This window comes from Heteronotia binoei, chromosome 2 (genome assembly GCF_032191835.1).
Source record: "Heteronotia binoei isolate CCM8104 ecotype False Entrance Well chromosome 2, APGP_CSIRO_Hbin_v1, whole genome shotgun sequence".
Taxonomy (NCBI): domain Eukaryota; kingdom Metazoa; phylum Chordata; class Lepidosauria; order Squamata; family Gekkonidae; genus Heteronotia; species Heteronotia binoei.
In genome coordinates, this window is record NC_083224.1 from 97633156 (window position 1) to 97653221 (window position 20066).

General features: G+C 49.2%; 1 protein-coding gene across 2 annotated transcripts in view; it reads left to right on the forward strand.

The window, feature by feature from the left end:
- The first annotated feature begins 334 nt into the window (after positions 1-334).
- The window catches only part of LOC132567622 (uncharacterized), a 30277-nt gene continuing 10545 nt past the window's right edge, over positions 335-20066 (forward strand). Inside the window, exons 1-5 of one of the 2 annotated variants that reach the window (XM_060233303.1) lie at positions 335-527; positions 16954-17074; positions 17329-17445; positions 19244-19341; positions 19434-19646. In XM_060233303.1, coding sequence (XP_060089286.1) covers positions 349-527; positions 16954-17074; positions 17329-17445; positions 19244-19341; positions 19434-19646 — 728 coding nt within the window. In that variant the 5' untranslated portion in view covers positions 335-348. The remainder of the gene's footprint in view (positions 528-16953; positions 17075-17328; positions 17446-19243; positions 19342-19433; positions 19647-20066) is intronic. The other variant, XM_060233304.1, reaches the window with a different exon arrangement.

Consider the following 20066-nt stretch of genomic DNA (forward strand, 5'->3'; position numbering starts at 1 on the left):
GGAATATGTGTTTCTCTCAGAGGTATATTTTGAGACACTACTTTAGGAAAATTCTTGTATAAATGCTACATGTTGTATATTTTAATTTATTTCTTGACTTGGGGAGGTTCAATGTAGTAAAAGAAATTAGTCCTTAACCTTGGTAGCCCTTCCATTTGCTCCACAGGGCCAGCATACTGTGATCACACACACACAATAATGCACTTTCAATCCACTTTCAGTGCATTTTACAACTGGATTTTACTGTGTGAACTGGCAAAATCCAGTTGGAGAGTGCATTGAAAGTGGATTGAAAGTGCATTATTGTGTGTGTGTGATCACAGCCTTAAGTGTCAGACACAGTGCTTTATGGATTGGGACATATATTTGCAGGAAGCATTTATTCCTTGTGCCAGGGAGATCCCTCCTTTGGAGCCCTTTTGTGATGGAGATGGCTTTGACCTATATATCGATGGAGCCCGCTTCCTGCCGGATGCTGTCACTGTTACCAGGGTCGCCGGACGTGTCTTCACCAGTAGTTTCCAACAGTAAGGAAGAATAGTTTTTTGCTTTCCCCTCAAATGCCGGTATCCCTCTGCTCCTCCTGCTGTTGTATGTGCAGTTTTGGTTTAGAACCTGTCTCAGTGACAAGGTGTTGCTCTAGCATGGTTCCCTCCTCCTGTGACATTCAGATAATGCCAGAAGTCCTGAATTGTATGGGAGGAACCCATCTCACAGCATTGCCTTGATGTCAGCAGAAAGTGATGATGGCATCACAGGAAGGAGCCATCACAAGAATTTTCTCATGCGATCTGAGTCTTCTGATTGTATCTAAGCAGTGCAGGAAGAAGCTATGCTGCAAAGTTTGTCACACTAGTCAAGTAGTGCCAGAATAGGTATGTAGTTCACAAAAACAGCAGATGAAGTAGGAGATAAATTGCACAGTGGAATGCTTCCCTATGGAGCAAATATGTCTAATGTATACAACTAGCCTATTAGGGAGCATGGTAATTTAGAATTGCTTTAATTTATACCTCCTCTCTCTTGTTTTTAAATAAAGCAGTGGGGGAGAGTTAAATTGAGAAAAGCATTCTTTTATGTGTGATCCCTTACCCACAGTCTGAAAGGGCTGTTACAACTTTACTGTGTTCTTCTGTGAAGTTCACTTAAGTTTGGTGTAGTGGTTAAGTGTGCGGACTCTTATCTGGGAGAACTGGGTTTGATTCCCCACTCCTCCACTTGCACCTGCTAGAATGGCCTTGGGTCAGCCATAGCTCTGGCAGAGGTTATCCTCGAAAGGGCAGCTGCTGTGAGAGCCCTCTCCAGCCCCACCCACCTCACAGGGTGTCTGTTGTGGGGGAGGAAGGTAAAGGAGATTGTGAGCCACTCTGAGACTCTTCGGAGTGGAGGGCAGGATATAAATCCAGTATCTTCATCTTAAGTTAATGGGTTGTTTCTTTGTATCTGACCACTCTGATCAGCTAAGTTTATTGTCTTTATTGCCTTCCTCGAATAGAAGGGGCTCTTCCTCCAGAGAAAGGTTGATTGCACTGGAGAAGGGTTCCATACTTAGTTGAGCAAAGTGGTAGGATACAACGCATTATATGTTAAATATTATGGATGCTTGAGAGAAAGTACAATATAAAAACAATGGCGGAGGATGGAGGAGAATAGCAGATAAGTGTGGAACTCTTGACATCTGATTTGACAACCTGAGTCCCACACAAAATGGCAGGGCTTCCTTCTTATAATCCAAATACATGAAGAGACTCATCAAGCTGAATAATAATGATAATACTAAATCAGAAGTAGTGGAGGACATGTGTGTTTGTGTGTAGAGAGATAGATTTATGTATATACACACAATCATTCTATTTGCTTGCGTGTCAAGAATGCCCTGCCCTTGACCAAAAACTTAAAATGTTTTCTGTTCATAAAGCCTTTCCCCACAGAAAGACTGTCTGCTTTGACTGAATTCTATTTTATACTAATATACTTCTTAGCCGCCTTGAATTTCTCTATTGAAAAAGAAAGGAGGATTATAGATGTATGTTTACTGTAAATTGTTACATCTCCATAAAAAGTCATACTTTTCACTGTGGGAACACTGGTGCAAACTGATTACAAACTGCTTTAGGCTGATTCACAGGACTACCGGTAATTAATGTATTTCAGTGGGCAAAGGCCTGTATGATTTGAAAAACTTGAAAATATGAACAGGCTCTTGAGTGGAATCTCTGATCATGGCTATTAATTTATTAGCACAATTTCCCCCCCCAAATTAAAAAAAACCCTTTATTGAAATATATTGGAAAGTACAGGGATGGGCACAAACAAGCCACAATAAAGAAAGTCCATCAAAATGCAAAACAATAGCTGTAGGTCTACCAAAAATACAATTATCTAGTACGTTTGGGATTTCTGTTTAGTTAAATATTCCAAAATAGAGAACCAAACAGTTTTAAAATTTAGTCTGGGAGTATGAGATGTCCTTGGAAGGACAGCTATGGCAAACCTGGACAGTATAATAAAAAATAGAGACATCACTCTGCCAACAAAAGTCCGTATAGTCAAAGTGATGGTATTCCCAGTAGTAATGTATGGTTGTGAGAGCTGGACCATAAGGAAGGCCGAGCACAGAAAAACAGGTTGCTTACCTGTAACGGATGATCTTCGAGTGGTCATCTGTGCAGTCCCACACATGGGTTTTCCACCTGGAACGAACCCAACCTTGGAGAATTTAAAGCTAGCCTAGGTGTTTATTTTGGCTCGCATTCCCTCTCATCCTGGGGAGCAGGCATCCACTGCGCATGCCTGGAGCGAGGGGGAGGCGCTCCACCCACCCAGTTTCTTCTAGCTGCTGTATAGAGAAAGTTATCAATAAGGTAGAGTATAAACCAGCAGCGGGGAAGGCTGGGTGGGCATGTGTGACTGCACAGATGACCACTCGATCATCAGTTACAGGTAAGCAACCTGTTTATCTTCATTGTGGTCTCTGTGCAGTCCCACACATGGCTGACTGGTAAGCTGAAGTGCACGGAGGCGGGTGCTGGTTCTGAAAAGGAACGACATGAGTTAAGCATGTATATAGATACAAGGTATTGTACTTACAATAGAAGAGACTGTAGACTTCAATCAAAGATAGAGCGAAGTACAGCTTGTCTGAAGAAAACGTCTCGCTGGGCACGGACGTCTTAGGCGTAGTGCGTGGCGAATGTCGATGTAGAAGACCAAACCACAGCGGCAAAGATGTCTTCCATTGGTACACCCTTACAGAAAGCTGAGGACATGGAAAGGGCTCAAGTGGAATGACCTCGCAACTGTTCGGGTGCGGGCTGTTTAGCTAGTTGGTAGCATAAAGCAACAGCGGCCACAACCCACTTCAAAAGTCTCTGGGTAGAGATTTTGTGTCCCTGTTTAGGAGTTCCAAAGGCTACAAAAAGCCTAGAATCCTTACGGAAGGGGCATGTCCTTTCAATATAGTAAGCGAGGGCCCGATGTACGTCAAGATTATGTAAAGTTTGTTGGCCTGCGTCACTAGGTTTCTAAAAAAAGGAGGGTAGAGTGATCGACTTTCCCAGATGGTAAGGTGAAACGACCTTTGGTAGGAAAGTAGGGTCAGGACGTAGAACCACTCTGTCACGGTGAAAGACAGTGTAAGGTGGGTCTGTCCGAAAAGCACAAACATCGCTAACTCTTTTGCCAGATGTAAGTGCCACTAATAGTGATGTCTTCCATGATAAGAGGTGCAGTGGAATGGATGCCATTGGTTCAAAGGGAGGTTTCATTAGTTGACTCAGAACAAGAGATAAACTCCACGTAGGTTGTAGTTGACGAACTGGGGGTCGTAGATGCAGAATGCCCTTTAGGAAGGCTCTTGCAGTGGGATGAGAAAAAACAGTTCGTCCTTCAATATGCGGGTGAAGGGCTGAAATAGCAGCCAGGTGAACCTTTAAAGAGGAGTAAGCCAGGCCTGAGTTAGAGAGGGACAAGGTGTATGACAGGATCTGAGTTACAGAGGACGATGTAGGCAGAAAATTGTGTTGAGCAGCATACTCTGCAAATCGCTTCCACTTTTGAGAGTAAGACTTTCTGGTGGACGGTTTTCTGGCATTTAATAGGACATGTCGGACTTCTGCAGGAAATTCTAGAACTGATTCTCCAGGCAGTCTGTCGCAGAAGTCCCGGATCGTGATGTAGGACCTTGCCGTCTTGTTGCGAAATGAGGTCCCGGGTTTGAGGGAAGTGATGAAATACACTGTTGGAGAGAAGGAGGAGTGTGGTGAACCACAGCTGGCGGGGCCACCAGGGTGTGACTAGGATGCAGTTGGTCCGGTCTGATCTCATTTTCTGAAGTGTTCTCATTATCAGTGGAATGGGTGGAAAGGGATAGTGTAGCTGATGAAGGAAGGCATCTCCCGCAGACTGAGTTGATGGAGGGCCCTGGGTATAGAAGTGTAGGCATTGTGCATTGTCCGGAGAGGCAAACACATCTATGACCGGAACTCTGAACATTTCAAAAACTGGCTGGAGGTAGCGTCGTTTGAGAGTCCATTCGTGGTCATTCACGAGTTGGTGACTTAGTGTATCTGCTTGGGTATTTTGGATTCCCGGTAAATGAACAGCTGTTAGATATATGTTGTGAGCAATGCTCCAATGCCAGAGGGCTAAAGCTCATTTGCATAGATGGACAGATGCAGTGCCCCCTTGCCGGCTGATGTAAACTACGGTTGCAACGTTGTCTGAAGTGACCTGGATGTGTAGACTGTGAAGAGATGGTAGGAATGACTTGAGTGCCCTGTGGACCACCAACAGCTCTAGACAATTGATATGGAGGGATTTTTCATAGGCTGTCCACTGTCCTTGTACCATTAGTGTGCCAAAGTGGGCTCCCCACCCCCACCTCGAGGCATCTGTTGTGACAATGGCTGATGGAGGTAATCTTATGAATGGCATCCCCACCAGAAGGTGATGTTCTATTGTCTACCATTCCAGTGCTGGAAGGATGTGATGTAGAACGGTTAATAAAGTTCGTTGGCATTCTTGATGCGGATGGAACGTCCGTACGAACCATAATTGTAGGGGTCTCATGCGGAGTCTTGCATGGCAGAGGACGGAAGTTGTGGCCGCCATGAGACCCAGCATGCGTTGAGAGCTGTCTGGGTAGGATGAGATATGATGGTAGTGGCCAGAGATTGAATATTGTGAACCCTTTCTGTAGGAAGGTAGGCCTTGTGGGGTACGGTTGATAGGCATGTGCCTATGAATTGGATGTCTTGTGTTGGGACAAGATTGGACTTTTGAAGGTTGACTTGAAGGCCCAGTGACGATAGAAGTGCTAGAGTAGTGGAAATGTCCTGTTGAAATTGCTCTTGAGATAGAGCCACAATGAGCCTGTCATCTATGTAAGGATATATGGAGATTTTTCGTTGACGAAGCAATGCTGCCGCCACTGCCATACACTTCGTAAAGACTCTTGGTGCTGTCGATAGGCCGAAAGGGAGAGAGCGGAACTGATAGTGTTGGTTCCCAACAGCGAAACTCAGGAATCTTTTGTGGCAATGGTTAATGGTAAGGTGGAAATAGGCGTCTTGAAGGTCTATGAGTGCCATCCAAGCATCTTTGGGGATTAATGGGAGAACAGACTGCAGGGTGTGCATGTGGAATTTTTTGTACCAGATATGACGGTTGAGTTTGCAGAGGTCCAATATTGGACTTTGTCCTCCATCCTTCTTTGGAACCGGGAAGTATCGAGAATAGAACCCTGTGCGATGGAATTGCGGTGGGATTGGTTCTATGGCTGCCTTGGCCAGCAAGGCAGCGATCTCTTCCTGGAGAGGTAGAGAAGGAGGGGTACATATAAAGCGATGATGCCTTGGGGGCAAATCGAACTCTATGGTGTAACCCCTGTGGATGATTGCCAGGACCCATGAATCCAATGTTATGGATTCCCACATGGGGCAAAAGGGGAGCAGTCTTGTTGTATGGAGATGGAGACAGTGTGGTAGAGATGGAGGTGGTACCAGCAAGTCAAAGAGACTGTTTTGAGACAATAGTCGCCTTCTTAGTCGGTTGTGGTCGAGGTCGTTGATGGAATGGTTGCTTAGCTTGTGGAGCTTTGCATTTCCAGTAGTCGGCCTGTCTGGGTGAACAGGGACGCTTGTAGAAGGATAGTTTCCAGCCTCTTTGTCTGTTGGATTGAGGCTGTTGCTGACTGACCCCTAATCTCTTGGCTCTCTTCCTGCTGTCATCCACTGTAGTTAGAATGTCGTCTGTAGTCGCATTAAAAAGACCTTGACCATCAAAAGGAAGATCTTCAATTTTGAATTTAATGTCAGGCTGAAGTGATGAAGAGTGGAGCCAGGCATGCCGACGTAAGGCAATGGAGGTGGCCATGGTTCTAGAAGAACAAGCAACAGCCTGGCAGACCGAGTTAATCTGTCGTTTGCTTACTCGGGAGAGCTCTTGTAATATCTGTGATGCTTGCTTCTGTGCAGGGTCAGGTAAAGACGGAACCAGTGTATTGAGTTGAGATGTTAAATTAAAAGTATACGCTGAAAAGTAAGCCAGATAATTATGAATCTTGGAAGTGGCAGTCGAGAGGGAGTAAAGTTTTGTTCCCAAGGTGTCCAACTTCTTACCCTCTTTCTCAGATGGGACAGGATGATATGTTTGTTTTGACTTTGAGGATGAATGCACAATTATCAAATTGGGTGCGGGGTGATTGAATAAAAATTTTGAATCCAGTGCATGTATCTTGTATAAGGATTCAATCCTCTTAGATGTAGGTGGTACCGATGCAGGCTTGTCCCAAGCCTCCTTTAGTCCTTCCAAGTGGATGGGTAACATAGGTAAGAAGGATCCTGCAGGTAGGTCCACATGGAACAGGTCATGGACCACATCTGATACTCTCGGTAGGTCTGTGGTAAGTTTTATGTTGAGAGTATTTGCCATGTTTGTGAGCAGGTCCAGGTATGCTTTGGATCCCTCAAATGGAGAGAGGTCAGCTGGCTTTGTAATGTCAGACGTAGGTGATGTTGGTGAAGAGATCGATTGTGAAGACTCCGAGCGCTCGGCTTAGGAATCCTCCGGAGCATCCATGGGAGTCGTAGGTTGGTCATGTGTAGGTGTAGACAATGGTAAGGCCTTACTTGCGAGGGTAGGATGGTCAGGTTGTAGTGTTTGCTGCTTCGATGGAGCAGATGTTGAAGGAACCAAATCTTGGAGTACTTGAATCCTTATACAATATTTGGAGTACTGTGTGCAGTTCTGGTCGCCGCACCTCAAAAAGGATATTATAGCTTTAGAGAAGGTGCAGAGAAGGGCAACTAGAATGATTAAAGGGCTGGAGCACTTTCCCTATGAAGAAAGGTTGAAACGCTTGGGACTCTTTAGCTTGGAGAAACGTCGACTGCGGGGTGACATGATAGAGGTTTACAAGATAATGCATGGAATGGAGAAAGTAGAGAAAGAAGTACTTTTCTCCCTTTCTCACAATACAAGAACTCGTGGGCATTCGATGAAATTGCTGAGCAGACAGGTTAAAACGGATAAAAGGAAGTACTTCTTCACCCAAAGGGTGATTAACATGTGGAATTCACTGCCACAGGAGGTGGTGGCGGCCACAAGTATAGCCACCTTCAAGAGGGGTTTAGATAAAAATATGGAGCACAGGTCCATCAGTGGCTATTAGCCACAGTGTATGTGTGTATATAACATTTTTTGCCACTGTGTGACACAGAGTGTTGGACTTGATGGGCCGTTGGCCTGATCCAACATGGCTTCTCTTATGTTCTTATGAACCGGTAATGTTTGCTTTGGTTCCTGACTGAAATGTCAGGGTCGATAGTTAACTTCTTCTTGGTACTGATGACGGTGTGCATCTTCATGGTACCGAGGTTCAATGTGCCTGTATTGATGAGTTTCTTCACGGTACCGAGGTTGATGGAATTCCTCACGGAACCGAGGTCGATGTTCAACAGATGGTGATCTAGAGGGTCTGTAATATCGATGGTGATGATATGGGGATGGAGATCTGGATGGGCTATAATAATAGCGATCCCTATGCCGACTTGGAGACCATTCGAGTTACCGACGAGCTGGGGACTCCCGATGGAGTGGGGAGACAGCAGAATCTTTGAATGTAGACGGTGCCGATACCTCACGGAATGAATGATATCAATACTGAGATGGAGGTCGTCGGATGCGAGGTCATGGTATCCAATGGTCTCGGGTCTGAGTGACTCTTCGAAGCTGACTTCGATGTAGATTTCTACTCCGAATGTTGTTTCGACGAAGATTCAAAGCGGTGTTTTTTCTTGGAGTCGTTCAACATCTTAGTGTTTCCCGGACTTAGGCTTACTGGGAGCCGAAGCCACGGAAGCTGCCGGTTTGACCACTTCCCTTTGCGGAGTCAGGGAAGGTGGTGAGTTTTGGGACCCAAAAGCATGGGACATCACAGGTCGCAATGAAGACTCTAAGAGATGACTCTTCAGTCTAGCAGCACGGGTTTTTTTGGCCTGCTTCCTGAATTGGCTACAATGGGTACAAGTGTCGGTCCTGCGGGCCTCCCCCAAACAAAATAAGCACAGAGAGTGTCTGTCTGTTGAGGGGATTTTGGTCCCACACCGAGTACACTTTTTGAAAGTCACTTTAGGATCCTTCCCTTCCATACGCCCGGGAGGGGGGGAGGAGATGGGACGATAGTAAAGAAGATAAAGTGTTTTGGTTTTTTTAATGATACCAGTAGAAGTCTGAAGAAGAAAACAACAAAGAAGCAGGTATTTGTGAAGGTAGCAAGGCTAGGTGAAGATGAGAAAACGCAACGAGGAGAGACTATTCCAAGCGGTGGTTAGAAAGAAACTGGGTTGGTGGAGTGCCTCCCCCTTGCTCCAGGCATGCGCAGTAGATGCCGGCTCCCCAGCACTAGAGGGAATGCACGCCAAAATAAATGCCGAGGCTAGCTTTAAATTCTCCGAGGTCGGGTTCGTTCCAGGCAGAAAACCCATGTGTGGTACTGCATAGAGACAACGATGAAGATTAATAGATGCTTTTGAGATGTGGTGCTGGAGAAGAATCTTGAGAGTCCCTTGGACTGCAAGAAAATCAAATCAGTCAGTCCTAAGGGAAATCAACCCAGACTGTTCCCTGGAAGGTCAGATGCTGAAGCTCAAATACTTTGGCCACCAAATGAAAAGGGAGCACTCCCTGGAGAAGATCCTGATGCTAGGAAAGACAAAAGGCAAAAGAAGAAGGGGACGGCAAAAGATGAGATGGCTGGACAGTGTTACTGATGTAACAAACACGAATTTGAGCAGACTTCGGAGGATGGTGGAAGACAGGAGGGCTTGTCATGACTTTGTCCATGGGGTCACAAAGAGTCGGACACGACTGTGCAACTGAACAACAAATGAGATTCTACCACAGAGAAACTGTCAGTGACCTTAGCCATAACATACAGTCTCCATAGCTTTTTGTACCAAAGCTGAATATGTGGGCTGGATTGAAAGGAAGTGCCAGGGAGGGTGGAGGGAGAAGCCAGGCACTCTTTTCGGTCGCGGTCTGTTTGAGCTGCCGCCGGCTTGGCCCGGCATGGAATGAGCTCCACGCTGATTTCTGAGCAATCAGGCTGTTGCGGGGGGGGGGGGGGGGCGCAACATGAAACTGACCTGCCTGAGGTGGGGAAGGGAGGAAGAAGGAGGCGCACGAGCCAGGGGGGAGGTGCGATGCGGGGGAAGGCAGGGGAGCGACCAGGGCACTGGAGGCCCCGCAGCCCGGCGTTGAGGGCTCCATGGCAGGATTTCCCACCAAGAGAGAGCAGTTTTAAAGGTAAGTTGCTCCCATTTCTTTTCCTTTCTTTTCTCTTTCTTCCTTTTGTCCCTCCTTTCTTTCACTCTTTCCCTCCCTTTTCCTTACTTCCTTCCTATTTCCTTTCTCTTTCTCTTTTATTTTTTTCTATATTTGTTTCCAACTCTCTCTCCCTTCCTTTTTCTTACTTCCTTTTTCTTTCTTTCCTTCTTCAGTCTTTTCCCATCTTTCTACCTTCTCTCTCTCTCTCTTTCTGTCAATCAGTCTTTTTCTGTCTTTCTTCCTTCCTCTCTCTCTCTCTCTTTCTCTGTCAGTCAGTCTTTTCCCCAGTTTTCCTTCCATCTTTCCCTCCTTCCTTCCCTCCTTCTTTGCCATTGCTAATCTGAGTAGACGAGGGTGGGGAGGGGGGAGAGAAGCTTTAAAAAGCCTGCCATTTCATGTTTTCCCAGGCTGAGAGCATTTTATATTTTTAGTTTTCTGCTGTGTGGTTCTTGTTCTTTTTCTTAATGTTTTATTTTTACAATTGCATTGCAAAATCCCACTATTCTCCTACCTTTCCTAAACAAAATATTGCAAGAGTTTTAGGCTTGCTTGTATATCATTTCCTGTCTCCCAGCTCCACCCCCAAATTTTAGTGGGCCATGAAGGAAAAGTGTAAAAATAACCAAGCCACGGGGTGGGGGGGGGGAGTTTGGGAAACCCTGCCTTAGAGTATGTGTCCACACACCTCAGTCAGTGTAAAGTACCACACGTGGAGACGAGAGTAGGGCAACATGGGTTTATTCCATGGTACGATACAAGATGGAGAGAGAGAACACGCGGGCCGGCTCCCGCATATATACAGCTGCCGGACTATTCAACCTTCTGGCCGGTCCAATGTTGACCGTCCGAATTTCCCGCCACACACTGTGATTGGCGGATTGGCGCGCCCAGCGCGGAGGCACTTGGGTGTTACTCAGTTGCCTCCACGGCTGGGGTGGATGGGTGTTATTCTGCTATCGTGGTCTTTATGAACTGGTTGCCTTCAGTGGGCGCCATACACTACACTCCTCCCCCCTTAGTTAGTAATATAGTCCTGGAGGTAGGCGGGGGGTCGACGCTCCCGTGCAGAACGCCTCGGTGTTGCTTGTGGTGCCGGGGTTGCTTCCGCCTCCGGGGTTTCCCCGGGGGTCTGAGCGTTGGTGGGTTGTGGATCAGGGTCTGATGGTGGGTCCGCCTCTGCCGGTGTGTGTGGCCGTGGTGTCGGTGCGGGTGTCGTTGGGCTCTCCGCGGGCCTGGCCCCCTCCCTCATTTCCAGGGGTACCTCCGGGAGGGTCCGGCGGCGTAACTGATCGATGTGCCGGTGTAGAATCTGGCCCCCGTCGGTGGAGACCTCGTAGTGGCGGGAGCCCGTAACCCGTAATACCCGCCCGGTGACCCATTCTGGGCCTGCCGCGTAGTTGCGGGCGAACACCGGGTCTCCCGCGAAGAACCCCCTAGTCGCGTCTCTGACCTCTGGGGACCCGCGCACGTCTGGGGCTCGGTCGGGGTTTAGCCGATCTAGCCTCGTGGTGAGTTTGCGTCCCATGAGGAGCTCAGCTGGGCTAACCCCTGTGACTGGGTTGGGAATGACCCGGTTGTCAAAGAGGAACGCGGCTAGCCGGTGGTCCCAATCGCCCTGCACTATCCTGCCCAGGGCCTCCTTTGTTGTTCGGACCATCCGCTCGGCCTGGCCGTTGGTGGCCGGGTGGAAGGGCGCTGACCGGATGTGCCTAATGAGGTACCTCTGGAGGAACCCCTGGAAGTCCCCCGAGGTGAATGCTGCCCCGTTGTCCGAGACTATGGTGTCCGGAATACCGTGGGTGCACAGGACCTTACGTAATGCCCTAATGGCTGCAGCTGATGAGGTAGACCCTACGGGGATGACCTCTAACCATTTTGTGTATGCATCCACGATGATTAGGAAGATCTGTCCCTGGAACGGCCCAGCAAAATCAATGTGTAGCCTGGACCACGGTTTCCTGGTGGTCTCCCATCGTGTAGCTGGGGCACTGGGTGGGTCCGGCCGCGACTCTTGGCATGTGCCGCATCTCCGGACCCAGTCCTCTATCTCACTGTCCATCCCCGGCCACCATACGTAACTTATGGCCAGGGCTTTCATTCTCACGATGCCTGGGTGTGTTTCGTGGAGTGATTCCAGGACCCGTTTCTGCAGAGGGGGGGGGGACCACTACCCTGCTTCCCCATAACAGGCACCCTTTGTGTGCTGCGAGTTCCTCCCTCCGCATTTTGTAGGGTTTGAACTCTTCCCCCATGTTCCCCTCTGGCCACCCCCTCACCACCCAGTCGAGCACCCGCGCTAGGGTTTTGTCTTTTCTGGTGGTTTTAGCCACCTCTGCCGCATGGAGGGGTTGCTCCGGCAGTGACTCGATTGACATGACCTGGTGAGCTGGGGCTGGATCGGGGCCTGTGTCCGGGAGCGGCAACCGGCTGAGAGCGTCCGCGTGGCCCATTGCCTTGCCCGCCCTGTGAACCAGCGTGTAGGTGTACGAGTTAAGGAATTGATTCCATCTCAACACCCTCTGGGACAGGATTTGGGGAGTTTGTCGGTCTGGGGCCAGCAGACCCAAGAGCGGCTTATGGTCCGTCGCTATTGTGAACCGGCGCCCATATAAATAATCGTTGAATTTATGGACCCCCGCCACTATGGCCAGGGCCTCCTTGTCGATTTGCGCGTAGTTCCGTTCCGCCGAGGTCAGGGTGCGCGAGTAGTATGCGACCGGGACCTCCCGGCCATCCGGTAACTGGTGCCCCAGGACAGCGCCCACCCCGTACGGCGATGCATCGCAAGCCAGGATGACCGGGAGGCGCTCGTCGAAGTGATGCAGCACCGCGTTGGAGATGAGGACGTCCTTAACTGCCTGGAAGGCGGCGGCTTGCCTCTTCCCCCACACCCATGGAGCTTTTTTGTCCAGTAGACGGTGTAGGGGTTCGGCAAGGGCCGCCTTGTGGGGTATGAACGTGTGGTAAAAATTGAGGACCCCCAGGAAACTCTGGAGTTCCGCTTTACACGTGGGGGCAGGGGCTTGCACAATGGCCCTGGTCTTTTCTTCGGTCGGGTGGATTCCCTCTGCGTCCACTGCGAATCCCAGGAACTCCACCCGGGGCACCCCCAACATGCACTTCTCCCTCTTAACTTTCAGTCCAGCGGCTTGGAAACGGCGGAGCACCTCCCGGAGGCGGTTGCGGAATTCCTCCGGGTCCGGGGCGGCGATTAAAACATCGTCGAAAAACGGCTGGACTCCGGGGATCCCTTTAAGGAGAGCATCCATTATACTCTGGAAGATTCCCGGAGCCACGCTAACCCCGAACTGTAACCTGTTCACCCTGAACGCCCCCCTGTGGGTGACTATCGTTTGTGCCTCCGCTGTTTTGGCGTCCACCGGGAGCTGCTGGTAGGCTTGGGCCAGGTCCAGCTTCCCGAAAATCTTGGACCCCGCAAGGGCTGCCAGCACGTGGCTGACCACTGGCACCGGGTATGGGTTGTCTTGGAGCGCTTTGTTAATTGTGCACTTGTAATCTGCACATATTCGCACGTCCCCGTTAGGTTTGACCGGGGTCACTATGGGGGTTTCCCACGGGGCGTAGTCGACCGGTTCCAGGACCCCTTGGGCTACAAGGCGGTCCAACTCTGCCTCGATCTTGGGCTTCAAGGCGAAGGGGACCCGCCTTGCTTTGAGCCGGATCGGTCTGACCGTCGGGTCGAGCGGTAGGGAGATGGCCGGGCCCTTGTAGCTCCCTAGCGACCCATCAAAAACATCGGGGAATTCTCCGCACACACCCCCGAACCCCCCAGTAGTGGCTGTGCGCGCCACCTCTACTCTGATTCCCAGGGGGCCAAACCATGCTAGTCCCAACAGGGTGGTAAGTGGCCGCTTGACCACCAGGATGTCCAGGGGGCCTCTGAAGGACCCCCGCTCCACCTGCACCCGTGCCCACCCCGCTATTTGGACCGGGTTTTGCTGGAAGTCCCGCAATATGAAATTTGCCGGTCGCAGCTGCAGCCCCTGGCCGGGCCGTAGCCTTCTCAGGGTCTCCTCCGCAATTATGGAGATGGAGGAGCCTGAGTCCACTTCCATGGTGCAGGGGGCCCCGTCTATGAGGACCGCCATCGTTATCTTGTTGGGGGTGGTGAGGGGCAAATTCAGTACCTGAAGTGAGGTGGAGGCGGTCGAGTGGGACTCTGCGGTCTCGTGGTGGGCGGTCGGTCGCTGGCGGTTGGGCTTGGTGCGGCAAGCCCGCGCTATGTGGCCGGTCTTTCCGCAGCTCCGGCAGTCCCAGGTCCGGTACTGGCAGTCCCGCCGATCGTGGGGGTCGCCGCAGCTGGCACACTTGGCCCTTTCGTTGGTGCGCTGGCTCGGTCGTTCGTTGGCTCGGGGTCGCTGTGAAGCTCGGGCGACGGATCCTGGGGCACGTCGCGTCTGGAAAGCTTCTCCCTCGTCCTGGTGCTCGGGGTCCAGCTCCTCGTGGTGGGCGGTCTCGGTCTTTGCCCGGGGAAACGTCCGGGCGGTCCTTTCGCTCGCCACTGCCTCGCTGAAGGCTCCCTGGAGGGTGAGCTCTTCTTTGGCGAAGAGCTTCTGCTGGAGCCTTTCGTCGCGGAGGCCCCACGTGAATCTGTCGGCCAGGGTTTCTTCCAGCTGGGGAAAGTTGCAGTTCCCGGCGAGTTTTCGGAGGGCCGCCAGGTAGTCGGCGGCGGACTCTCCCGCGGTCTGGTCCCGTTTGTGGAACAGGAATCTGCGAGCCACCCGTGAGGGCTGTGGTGAGAAGTGGCCCGTGAGGAGTCGGATGATCTCGTCGTAGGACTTCTCCGCCAGTCGGGCGGGCGCCGAGAGACCCTTAGCGATCTCGAACGTGGCAGGCCCGCAGACGCTTAGGAGCACATCCCGCTTCGCCCCGGCGTCGGTGATCTTGTTGGCCCGGAGATAGAACTCGACCCGTTCCGAGTAGGACTCCCAGCCCTCGGGATTGGCAGGGTCGAAGGGCTCGAGGTAGCCGGTGATTCCGCCCTGGTTGGCCATGATGGCGGCGGCAGTCGTTCGTTGCCCAGATCTCCGTCGTAGCCGAGGAGGCTAGGATCCCATCCTCGTCGCCACTGTAAAGTACCACATGTGGAGACGAGAGTAGGGCAACATGGGTTTATTCCATGGTACGATACAAGATGGAGAGAGAGAACACGCGGGCCGGCTCCCGCATATATACAGCTGCCGGACTATTCAACCTTCTGGCCGGTCCAATGTTGACCGTCCGAATTTCCCGCCACACACTGTGATTGGCGGATTGGCGCGCCCAGCGCGGAGGCACTTGGGTGTTACTCAGTTGCCTCCGCGGCTGGGGTGGATGGGTGTTATTCTGCTATCGTGGTCTTTATGAACTGGTTGCCTTCAGTGGGCGCCATACACTACAGTCAGGTAGCTGCCACCAGCCCTTTGAATCTATCCCAACAATCAGAAGCCAAAAGGCAACCTTTTAACATTTTCTGGGATTTAACCAGAAAGTCAACCCTGTAAGATAGGCAGGGAACTCATTTGCATATTAGGCCATACTCCCTGACATCACCATGGTTTCACACAGGCTTTTTTGGTTTAAAAAAGCCCAACAGGAACTTATTTGCATATTAGGCCACACACCCCAATGCCAAGCCAGCCAGAACTGACACCAAGCCAGCCGGAACTGTGTTCCTGTGTGTTCCTGCTCAAAAAAAGCCCTGAAGATAGGACATTTGTAGAAATAGTTAGCCTAGTAGGTGACTACTAGGGTCAAGGAACCTGGATTTAGTTGGAAGCTGTCTGGAGAACAAAACACCACAAAATATATTTAAAGATTTATTCAAACTGTGCAAGAATATATGAAAAACAACAAATTAAATTCAAAGACTGGCTACACAGTGAAGACATTGGTTCAAAAGTTACCAGATGTTACCATTTCAAAAGCTGTATCAGCAAGGTCCCAAGTCAACAGACCAGTACACTGTTTGGCCTATAGCAAACAATCAGCAAGACGGCATCTAGCTTGAAGTTCAATAGCAAGAAGCTTAGTAACAAGGCAGAAAGCTAACTTATTTATGGCTAAGTTCTAACATGGTCTCTGGCCCATAGATCTCAGATTGATTATGTCAACTGATGGTGTGATCTAAGATTTGTTATGTCAACTGATGGTGTGACCTAGGTGAGGTCAGGCTAAAGTGAAGATGGAGAGATAGCTGCAGTCTAGCCTCCCATGTCCACCAGGTGTAAATCACGGACCCTGATTGAATGAAATGCAACTAATTGATTACTAGGCCCCATGGTTCTAAGAACCCAAAGGGAGTCCAGGTAAGTACTTCTTCACTCCTAGCAGCTTGGCAGTGATCTAAGAGTCACAAGGCTAGGGTGCCCATTTCTTCCTAGCAACAAGAACAATGTTTTTCCATGTAGACTTTTACAGCTTCAGCTTTGGCCCAGCATTTGAAAAGAAGCCTGAAACAATGTGTAGAAAAGAAACAAGAAATATGGTTCCTTGACAGGATGGAACCAGAATGGTGGTACTGTGAAGGGCTTAGGGCTGTCAGTCTCACCTTGGAGAGGGCAGGATTGCCAAGTCTAGTGAGGTGCTGCCTGAGGAGGAAAAGCAAGGGAGAAACCCAAAGGTTTCCAGCATGACCTATTAGACTCTTTCCAGTGCTTTGGACCAGACAAAGGCTGCCAACAGGCGAGAGGGAACATGGTGCAAGCAACCCCCACCCCTATAAGCATGACCTTTAAGACTCTTTCCAGTGCTTTGGACCAGACAAAGGCTGCCAACAGGTGAGAGGGAACATGGTGCAAGCAACCCCCACCCCCCTGCATTATCTGATGTTAGCCAAGACTGCTGGATAAGAGTTGAGCTCTGAAGGGCTCTACCCCATCAGAATTGCCCCCTGACCCTGACACTATTTAGTCTCCCATTGCAATCCTCTGATCTCCATGAAATGTTGCTCTTGTAGGATAAGGGACCCTGCTGTGAGGGGCATCTGCAGCAGGAAAGAAGAGTCAATGAAAATTGCCAAATTAGTCTAGATGCAATCCCTAGCGCTGGAAAGAGTCTTATAGGTCATGCTAGAAATCCAAACTACTACATTCACGGCTGATGGCTCTTCCACTGCCTTTTCAGAATTGGACCAGACATATCCTCTGAGATCGACTTGAACAGCAGCATTTTTGATCCACTTTACAACTGCTCCATTGAAATCCGAGTGCCATTTATACCACCTTGTGCAACTCTCCTATTGAAGGTTTGTGATGGATCTGTGTCTCAGGATGGCAGCTAGGCAAAGCCTAGTGTCAAGAAATGTCAGGAGTAAGGGTAGGGAGGGGGAGTTATGAAATTAAGGACCCTTCTTTTGCTGAAATGGAGGACACACTGGTGATGAGTGTGTCCTGCAGCTTCTTCCTGATCCTTACCCCTCCCCCCACCTTTAATAGAAAATAGAACTATGAGCAGTGGGCACCATGAAGACTGGAATTATTCACCCTTGTTATCTTACAGCTTTATTCTCTTAGTAGTTTAAACTCCAGTCTCATCCTGATTGGCTGGGCAGCTCTCAATCTTTTTGTGGAATCTGGAACACACACACACCCCAAGCCTGGGGCCAGAAGGATCCAGGTGAGTTAACTGCAGTAGAGTTCAGGGAAATAGGCCCAAATTCTGGAGTCCAGTGGCACTTTACAGACAAACATAGTCTCTAAGATGGCACTGGGCTCCTGTTTAATTTTGCTGCTTCCAGACTAGCATGACTAGCCATCTAGCATTATCAGCCTAAATACCAAAAATTAAACTGGGGCATGCCGTCTGTCAACTAGATTTGCAGCATTTAGAGACTCTGACAAAATGATATGAAGGAAGTCTCTATTCCTACTGGAAGACTCAAAAGCATCTGGTTAGTCATTATGAGTTTTGCTTTTGCAAGAACCTTTATTCCCTTATAATAGAACAAAATGCTATTAGAACATAAGAACATAAGAGAAGCCATATTGGATCAGGCCAACGGCCCATCCAGTCCAACACTCTGTGTCACACAGTGGCAAAAAAATTTATATATACACACACACTGTGGCTAATAGCCACTGATGGACCTGTGCTCCATATTTTTATCTAAACCCCTCTTGAAGGTGGCTATACTTGTGGCCGCCACCACCTCCTGTGGCAGTGAATTCCACATGTTAATCACCCTTTGGGTGAAGAAGTACTTCCTTTTATCTGTTTTAACCTGTCTGCTCAGCAATTTCATCGAATGCCCACGAGTTCTTGTATTGTGAGAAAGGGAGAAAAGTACTTCTTTCTCTACTTTCTCCATCCCATGCATTATCTTGTAAACCTCTATCATGTCACCCCGCAGTCGACGTTTCTCCAAGCTAAAGAGTCCCAAGCGTTTCAACCTTTCTTCATAGGGAAAGTGCTCCAGCCCTTTAATCATTCTAGTTGCCCTTTTCTGGACTTTCTCCAATGCTATAATATCCTTTTTGAGGTGCGGCGACCAGAACTGCACACAGTATTCCAAATGAGACCGCACCATCGATTTATACAGGGGCATTATGATATTGGCTGATTTGTTTTCATTTCCCTTCCTAATAATTCCCAGCATGGCGTTGGCCTTTTTTATTGCAAAAGCACACTGTCTTGACATTTTCAGTGAGTTATCTACCACGACCCCAAGATCTCTCTCTTGGTCAGTCTCTGCCAGTTCACACCCCATCAACTTGTATTTGTAGCTGGGATTCTTGGCCCCAATGTGCATTACTTTGCACTTGGCCACATTGAACCGCATCTGCCACGTTGACGCCCACTCACCCAGCCTCAACAGATCCCTTTGGAGTTCCTCACAATCCTCTCTGGTTCTCACCGCCCTGAACAATTTAGTGCCATCCGCAAACTTGGCCACTTCACTGCTCACTCCCAACTCTAAATCATTTATGAACAAGTTAAAGAGCATGGGACCCAGTACCGAGCCCTGCGGCACCCCACTGCTTACCGTCCTCCACTGCGAAGACTGCCCATTTATACTCACTCTCTGCTTCCTATTACTCAGCCAGTTTTTGATCCACAAGAGGACCTGTCCTTTTACTCCATGACTCTCAAGTAGGGTAGAAGTAGAAGTAGGGTTGCACACTGCCATTGAATTTCATAGGAGAGCTTGTTGCTATGGCTGCACGAGACACAAAAGTCCATTATAGCTGCATCAGAAATCTCCAACATTGGTACTTTATCAATATCCTGAAGCCCCACAAGACAATGTTGCTATCTCTCTGCAGCTCAGAGGCAGACAGTACTCTAAAATGGGCATAAAGCATTTTCTGAAAAGACTGCCACTCAAAGGCCTGTTTCCCAGCCATCCCCAGAGCATAGCTGTTACAAGGTGAAGGGGGGGAAGGCCTCAGTTAATCTTGATTACTCTTCTTATCAGGTCTCTCTCAATGATGGTGCTCATCAGCTCCGCATTTTCCATAACAGCCCGTGTCCAGATCAGCCCTTCTCTGTCAGTTCTCTGACTACAGCAGGACGGTAGGTCCTTCCCTATTTACCTCCTTTCTAACTCCTGCTCCACCTTAGCATTCAGTTTAGTTGTAATATTTGTCCTCCCACCTTCCCTGTAGGTATGTGCCTTGTGCAACCCTACTGGTGAGGCTTCTCAAGGCTCCTGTGAATTCCTGCTGCCAGACCTTGCAAAGGAACACGGTCCCCCACACAAACTGGGCCAAGCTGGGTCTCTTCCAGGCCCGGCCTGATTACTCTGATGGGGTCTATTATTCGGATTCAGCCAAACCCTCTGCAGGAGAAAGTTGCTTCTATGAGGCCATGGCAAACAGGTGATTTGAGTTTGGGCTGGACAGGGGTAATGAAAATGGTGTGTTAAACCCTGCCTATAGATATAACCCATATTGCTTTTCACTGTCATATATGTGTCTAGTCACATAAGGTGATTCATTGTAATTTTCTACTTGACAATGCAAAGTGCATGCCCTGTAAGAATCCTCACAGAAATGAATGACGACTTTTGCTAACATAATCTGGATCACAGAATGACTAAGAAAAAACTTGCTTTTCAGCTTCATATGATCTGGATATAACCCCCATGAACCTTGCACTACTTTAAGATCAGCTGGTGTGGGAGGCTGTGCTTGTCATGTCATCCTTCATTTGTTCAACTGTGCAAACCTAAACAGAGTTGTACCCTCCAAAGAAGTGCATTTAGAAGCATGTAACTTTGTTTAGGATCGCATCATGAG